Genomic DNA, 7,500 nt, shown 5'->3' with positions numbered 1-7,500 from the left:
GAATAAAAATGCAATAACTATTTTATTAATCATCTTAATATAATAATAATAGTTTATTGTTGTTGTTATAAGATTCATAGTGATCCTGATGATTATGATGAATACAATAATGTACAATAAAAATCATGTTATTAATAACTTAAATACAACAACAGCAATAATAATATAATGATAATAAATAGTATTTAAAAAAAAAAACAATGTGTGTGGTGTTGTGTGCGTCTAGTTTAGGATGCTTTGCCCACTGTGTTTAGTTGTGGGGTGTGGTCATCAAAACAGCACATGTTCAGTCACACACACACACACACACACACACACACACACACACACACACACACACACACTGATCTCTGCACAGCTAAGGAGGAAACTGAGTCTGATGATGAAGGGCTCAGGCAGATTCTCACTAGCAGTTTTTGAGCTCAAAGGTATTTTGTGTGTAATTCCATAGTTATTATTACACTCAAGATTTTACTTTTATTCCGTTAGCAAACAAAGCAAATATAACAGCACCCTCTGGTGGTCAGGTTTCATTACATCAGTCATTGTGAAGTTGATTGATTTTCTACAATCATGCTGTACATTTCGACCTATGAGCCATTTTGTTTAATTGTGTCTAATTTGAGTATAATATTGCAAATATCAAGAGTGATAGTTAGCCAATGATATTGACCAATGATGATAAGTGACGGTAAATATAGTCCCAAAAACACTTAAGCCACACTTAATGTATGAATATCAATACAACATATCGAATCAAGTGTCATTGATTTAAAGATAAAACAAACACACTTTACAAGCCATGATATTTCACAAAAATACGTTTGTAACGCATCTAGTGCTGAAAATGAGTAGTTAAGCACTGATAGTGGGACTTTGAGTGTGTGTGAGATGAGTTGTCTGCATGCGGTCAAGCTTGCATGTCCTCTGCTCTCCCTCTGTCTTCCTCCGTAAAATCATTGGCTGAATAACGGTGTAAGACTGTTGTGTTTTGTGTATTTTACATAAATTCAGTCCGATTATTTGTCTTAAAAGTTACGAATCTTCCACAATCCTGCTCTGTTTCGACTGATCTTGTTTTTTGTGTCGTTCTCCTAAAAGCAGGCTTTATTGCCAATGTGAAGCTCTGCTCACATAAGCTTTACCACCTCGGGTCTTCAGCGAAGGCTAGAAATTCCTGGATTTCATCCTTGAAATTTTCCGCTTGAAAATGGTTTACTTCTCACACTTTTCAGGCCCAAGCACTGAAGTAATCCGCCCTATCTGTCCATCAACATCTCTCCGTCCTCTTCTCCGCAGAACAACGACAACGAGACGCCTCTGCACTGCGCGGCTCAGTACGGGCACACGCGGGTGGTGCAGCTGCTGCTGGAGGAGTTGACCGACCCCACCATGCGCAACAACAAGTTTGAGACGCCGCTGGACCTGGCCGCGCTCTACGGCAGGCTGGAGGTGGTCAAACTCCTGCTCAGCGCTCATCCCAACCTGCTCAGCTCCAACACCAAGAAACACACCCCTCTCCACCTGGCCTCGCGCAACGGACACCTGCCCGTGGTGGAGGTGCTGCTGGCCGCCGGCGTCGACATCAACTACCAGGTGAGGACGTCTGGGCTCAATATCACGCAGGAGTGCCACGATGAAGCATTAAACCAAAAATCTCAGTTACTCGCTTTCATGTCTTTCCAAATTTCATAATTTGAGACCTTCATAATTGGGAAGATCTTTTTAATAAAATCTGCATGAGAGATTCCTGTCCCTCCGTTGAAAAATCTGTTAAAGGTGCAATGTGTAATATTTCTGAGGATCTATTGACAGAAATGCAATATGAGATCCATAACTATGTTTTCAGTGGTGTATAAAGACCTTGCATAATGAACAGTTATGTTTTTATTACCTTAGAATGAGACATTTATATCTCCATAACCGCGGGCACCCCCTTCTATGGAGGTCGACATATTGTGACGTCATGTTTCTACCGTAGTCGACAGCGAACACACAGCGCTACAGAGCGTGTTACGTCACTACCTTGAAAAAGAAGTTTTCAGTGGTGTATAAAGACCTTACTTAATGAACCGTTATATTTGTATTGCTTTAGAACAGAGGTCTTCAATCCTGCTCCTGGAGGGCCACTGTCCTGCAGAGTTTAGTTCCAACCTGCTTCAGCACACCTGCCTTTGTATATTCAAGCGATCCTGAAGAGCTTAATGAGCTGATTCAGGTGTGTTTGATTAGAGTTGGAACTAAACTCTGCAGGACAGTGGCCCTCCAGGAACAAGATTGAAGACCTCTGCCTTAGAACGAGCAGTTTCTGTCTACACACACCGCGGGTTCCCTTACATTGAAATGCGCCGACAAGTTTCTTTAAACGGACAAACGCGTTTCGTTACTATGTTGCTCTTCGTGCAAGGAAGTAAGCTTAGTTGAGCGCATAAAACACTGACACAATGATGAGCAAGTAACAATAATATTCGCAATAACATAGTTTTACTGAATAAGTAAACATAATTTCTTAATTTATCCTTGTAAAGAAACCTCATTTGCTGAACTGGCTACTCTCTGCTGTCTCAGACGACGACATATTTTCCTGTCGGCCACCGTAACTTTTGTTGGTTGCAATTCGTAACCTCACCACTAGATGCCGCTGAAAATCACACACTGCACCTTTAACCAAAACCTCTGACATTTCAAAACATTCATTAAGTTTGTAAAAAAAAATCCATATGAATCGAGCAGTTCAATCCAAGTATTCTGAAGAGATGTGGTCGATTGATTGAATTAGGCGTGATAATTTCATTTTGGCTTTTATTCACATATAAACATTGATCAGTGAATGAGAAATATGGTAATTGTAAGCTCAACCGCACTTGCTTAATGTGTGAGAACGAACCTCATTGGTCGTTAAGGAAGTTCAAAAATGCTGTGAAACACGCAAGAATGAATCTCATTGGTTCACGCGCATCAAGCAAGCATGATTGAACTTTGAGCCGTTTACCAATCATCTCTGTGTTCCAAAGATTAACAAAAAACGATTTGGCTTGACATTAGGATGAGCAAATGATGACAGAATTTGTATTTTTGGGTGAACTAACCCTTTAAATTCCCCTGTTGTGCATTCGCATTTAAAGTCCCCCTGTAGTAATTCATTTTATCCTTTAAAACCCATCATTGATCACCAAAATGACATATTTAAGAGTTGTTTCTTTGAAAAACATTCTTCATGCCTTAAAGTAGCTTGAATGTAACTCCACACCCTCATTTATTATACGTGGTTCTATGAATATGCAAATGAGCCCCGCCTCCACTCACTCACTCACTCCAGCTCAGAGATCCACTTGTTGACGATCACACGTTGATCTGATTGGTTTGTGACGTCAGAAACACTGTTTTTTAGACTGTCTTTGGTTCACTGCAGTTTTAAAGAGAAAATACTCAGCAATGCTGTTGACATGAATTTACACATGGTTTGTCTTAAAGCATATTAAAAACACCAAATATAAACAACCTTAAAAGCTTGATTTTCACCACAGGGGGAGTTTAAGCACCCAAGATGATTTGGGCTATATTCGAAATAGCATACTACCATACTTCAATACTTTTATTATTTCTTCAGTATGCATATTTTGCATCATGTACATTTCCTTGTATGTATATCCAATCATAGAAGTAATTTTATAAAAATTGTGTTTCATGTTGACTTGGTAGAGTCCAAGTGCAGGTGTGTGTTTTTTTTTAACAGTCATGACAGTTGGTTTTTCCTCACTCAGTTTCTCTCACCATGATCTGAGCTAACAGCTCTTTAACACCTTGGCAGAACTCTGTCCCTACCTGAGAAACCTGCTCACACACTTAACAGTAACAACCTGCCATCTGCCTCTCACTCAGAGCAGCGGCCCACATTCACACTGTCTGCTTTGTCTGATAACATACTGAGAAAGCCAGTGCAGTGTGAAAATGAGCCTGTCTGGTCTCCACTGGGCTCTGATATCCCACATCGGACTCAGTTATTGCTGTCAACTGACCTGAAACACAATGTACACAATCTTTTAACCTTCACAACTTTGCTATCATGTTATTTAAGTGTCACTGTGTTCGTTCACAGACAGAGAAAGGCAGCGCCCTTCACGAAGCAGCTCTATTCGGAAAGACCGAAGTAGTACAAAAACTACTCAACGCAGGTAAAAACAAAGGCAAATTCAGAAATTACAAGTCCTTTGACTACCGGAAATGTCCCCAGGACGCTGTGTCTGAATGTTCTTCAGGTATTGATGTGAATATCGTGGACTGTAAGAATCTAACGGCGCTGGACACTGTTAGAGACATGCCCTCTCAAAAGAGCCGACAGATCGCCTCCCTCATACAAGGTAAGTCTGGAGCAGATCTCACACACTCCACTGAGCCGGTTCCTCCTCTGGTCCTCAGTTTCACGCTTGTCTTGTGTCTCTGCAGCACATATGAGCGGGCGTCCGTCAGACACGAGCCTCCCTCCTCCACCAGTGCCTCCACCTCAAGAGAGCCTGAGCCCCAAGAGAAAAGGTCAGAGAAAAGCTTCAGCTGTCATGTGCTCTAGGTTTTTTGGGTGAAATTTTATTTAGACCTGGTATTAAGATGTGTTTCGGTCGATCGGATGAAGTTGACGACCCTAAACACAGAAGTAAACGGGTCTAAAACACTTTGAGCTCGTCCACTTTCCACCACTTCCAGAGGTCGTTAAAAACACATTTGACCGGATTGCTTACGTAGTGTAAACGCTCATGTGGACGAATGTGTTCAACAGCCACAAAAGACCGTCTTCTCTCCACATACTGACCTAATGAGTAACATTATGAGAAGAGCTCTAGCCAGACGAGATTCAAACTGTCGGCTAAAAACCCAAGTTTGTTTTAAAGATGAAAAATGTACCAAGCACAATGTTCTCTCACCAATTCTCTCTGATTTCCAACACACACTCGCAGTGTTCAGCGCGATCTTGCAGCTGTCAGAGCAGAAACTGAAGCTGCTGTTCTCCGTGTGTTTTTCCATCGTCTCTGGTCGTGTTCATATGTTAAACTGCACAAGCTTATTTCAACCATTAGATTGAAAGATCTGAGAAAGCCCATTCATTTCCCTGCCCATAGACCGTCCCCTCCAAGAAATCAGGACAGAAATGGACAAAAGAGATGGATTAAAACACCAGGTGTAAACGGGAATGTGTTTCCCTCGTCTACTTGTGATCCGATCCACCAAAACACATCTTAACAACAGGTGTAAACGGGGACTAAATGACACAGATTTATTTCGCTGATAATTGTTTTACCATAGAAACGCATAATTTTGATTTCAAAGGAGTGACCAGCTCAGTCTAGGACGTCCCAGGTCGTCGTTTAGTGATAAGACGTGAATGCACCAATACTACTTTTTTGAAATGTTTTATCAATGCATGTGTTCTAATTTACTTTTATTATTTATTTATTTATTTATTTATTTATTTATTATTTATTTATTTTTAATTACACCATTATTCCACCATGAATATAGTCTTGTTTTAAATTGTGTTTTATTACATTCCCTTGTGTTTGGTCATTTGTATTATCTGGGGTGAACATTTATAAATGAACGAATGAAAATGAATGCCATATTGGAGTTGAGTCTGGGCAGTGGCATATCCTGATTCCTCTCTCTCAGCAATACTTTTCTCCAAATACAAATAATGCTGATGCTCATTGTATCCTTTGCTGTACAGATGCTGTAATGTGTAAATGTGTGTTTTCACAGGAGAGATGGAGCAGCAGGTCAGTGAGCTCATATCCGGTTTGTCTCCGATGCCCGTGGAAGAGAGTCCGTATGAAGCGTTGTTTGAGGCCTCCTCGTGTCACTCTCTCGACAGCCTGGCCAGCGGGAAGTCCTCGGACAGAGACTCCGGGCGGCCCGACAGTGAAGCCGGGAAGGTGAGGATTCGAGATACGAATATTTCTGTCTTTGAAATCCTTGTTGGTTGAAATCAACCAGTTAAACACACAGGGTATAAATGTTTCATTTTTATATCCACTGCCTGGCAATAAAAAAAGTTACTGTTTGGATTTATATATGTAAATACTTAAGAGTCTATGACTAGATCATTATTGCAGTGATTATGATGTTTCTAGCATGTTATATGTTTGGCAACAGTTCTTCTAACCCTAATAGATTGAGTGTGTAGCTTTTCATTTCTTAAACAACCATGTAGGAAGACACATCATGGCCATATTCCAGGATGACAATGCCAAGATTCATCAGGCTCAAACTGTAAAATAATTTTTGTGAGGGAGCATGAAGAATAATTTTCACACATGAATTTAAACCTCTGAGTCTGAAGTAAAAGCTACACACTCCATCAGTTAGGGTTAGAAGAACTGTTTACGAACGTATAACATCCTAGAAACATAATAATCACTGCAATAATGATCTAGTATAGACTCTTAAGCTTTTGCCTATGTATATACAAACAGCGAGGTTTTTTTGGCCGGCAGTGTATATGAAATTTCACTCTCAATTCTATATGTAATACATATGGCAGCAGAGGAGGCAATTCTGATGAGGAAATGTAGTTGATATTTATAAAATTGTAGTTTTGACTGAATCTCTTTGGATGAGCCTCATCGCAAAATCTTCATTAAATACTCATAAATGCACTTAATGAATTATATTACTTGGCAGAAGAATTATGATTATTATGTTAATATTTAATTATACATTTAAGATTTTTATTGAACTTTTGTATATTTTATCAAATTGCTTTTGCCCTTTAGCAATAAATGAAATGATGATGCAATGTGATAGTGCGCAAAGTTTTATTGGTCGGTTGCTTTGGTATTCTTTTCAATTACTTTCTTTTCAGTAGCTTTCTGTGAAATCTGGAGATTTGGTGTAGTAGTTTCCTCCACTAGATGGAGACTTTTAATTACAGGTCCATCATGGTGTTCACTTCGGTAACACTTTATTTTACAGTGTCTTTGTTACGCATGTTACATGTAGTAATGACTATAAATTATGCATAATTACATGTAACTAACTCTATAGTAAGTACATGTAGTTAACTATTATTACACAGTACTTAAATGCATAATTACACTGTAACACAGAGACCTTAAAATAAAGTGTAACCTAAATTTCTTTATTTAAAAAAAAACAAAAGAAAGGTGGTTTCACCATGTTTGATAGTAAATGAGTTGAATGTTTCTGACAGAAAGAGCGTCATCCTCCACAGAATCAGTCTGCACTGGAAGAGGAGCTCAGCGCGGAGGTAAAGTCTCAGTGTTTGGTTCACATTTCACATAAAATCAAATAAAGTGTGGATTCCTTAAATAATCCCTCTGGAAGAACAGCCCAGCGATTCCCTGTGCAGATGTGATTGACCCTGGTGTTTCCAATATCTGCCTGCATCGTTCAGTAGAAGTGTATAAATTTGTACTTTTACTTGTCAATAGATTTATTCAGGAATGTTCACCTCTCTGTTTACTTCATTTAAAATCTTTTATTTGTTTC

General features: G+C 39.4%; 1 protein-coding gene across 18 annotated transcripts in view; it reads left to right on the top strand.

Annotated features, from left to right (window-relative positions):
• Positions 1 to 7,500, top strand: part of anks1aa (ankyrin repeat and sterile alpha motif domain containing 1Aa) — a 127,801-nt gene that overhangs the window by 47,968 nt on the left and 72,333 nt on the right. For 11 of the 18 annotated variants that reach the window (XM_077204665.1, XM_077204671.1, XM_077204662.1 and 8 more), the window contains 6 exons: positions 1,300 to 1,596; positions 4,100 to 4,175; positions 4,260 to 4,361; positions 4,447 to 4,533; positions 5,752 to 5,924; positions 7,202 to 7,258. In XM_077204665.1, the coding sequence (XP_077060780.1) occupies positions 1,300 to 1,596; positions 4,100 to 4,175; positions 4,260 to 4,361; positions 4,447 to 4,533; positions 5,752 to 5,924; positions 7,202 to 7,258 (792 nt within the window). The remainder of the gene's footprint in view (positions 1 to 1,299; positions 1,597 to 4,099; positions 4,176 to 4,259; positions 4,362 to 4,446; positions 4,534 to 5,751; positions 5,925 to 7,201; positions 7,259 to 7,500) is intronic. The other 7 variants (XM_077204673.1, XM_077204672.1, XM_077204664.1 and 4 more) reach the window with 1 other exon arrangement.

The sequence above is a fragment of the Siphateles boraxobius genome, unplaced genomic scaffold, assembly GCF_051911475.1.
Source record: "Siphateles boraxobius isolate OS27281-9 unplaced genomic scaffold, OSU_SipBor_1 50, whole genome shotgun sequence".
In the NCBI taxonomy this organism is placed as follows: domain Eukaryota; kingdom Metazoa; phylum Chordata; class Actinopteri; order Cypriniformes; family Leuciscidae; genus Siphateles; species Siphateles boraxobius.
This window is presented reverse-complemented; position numbering and strand designations above follow the sequence as displayed.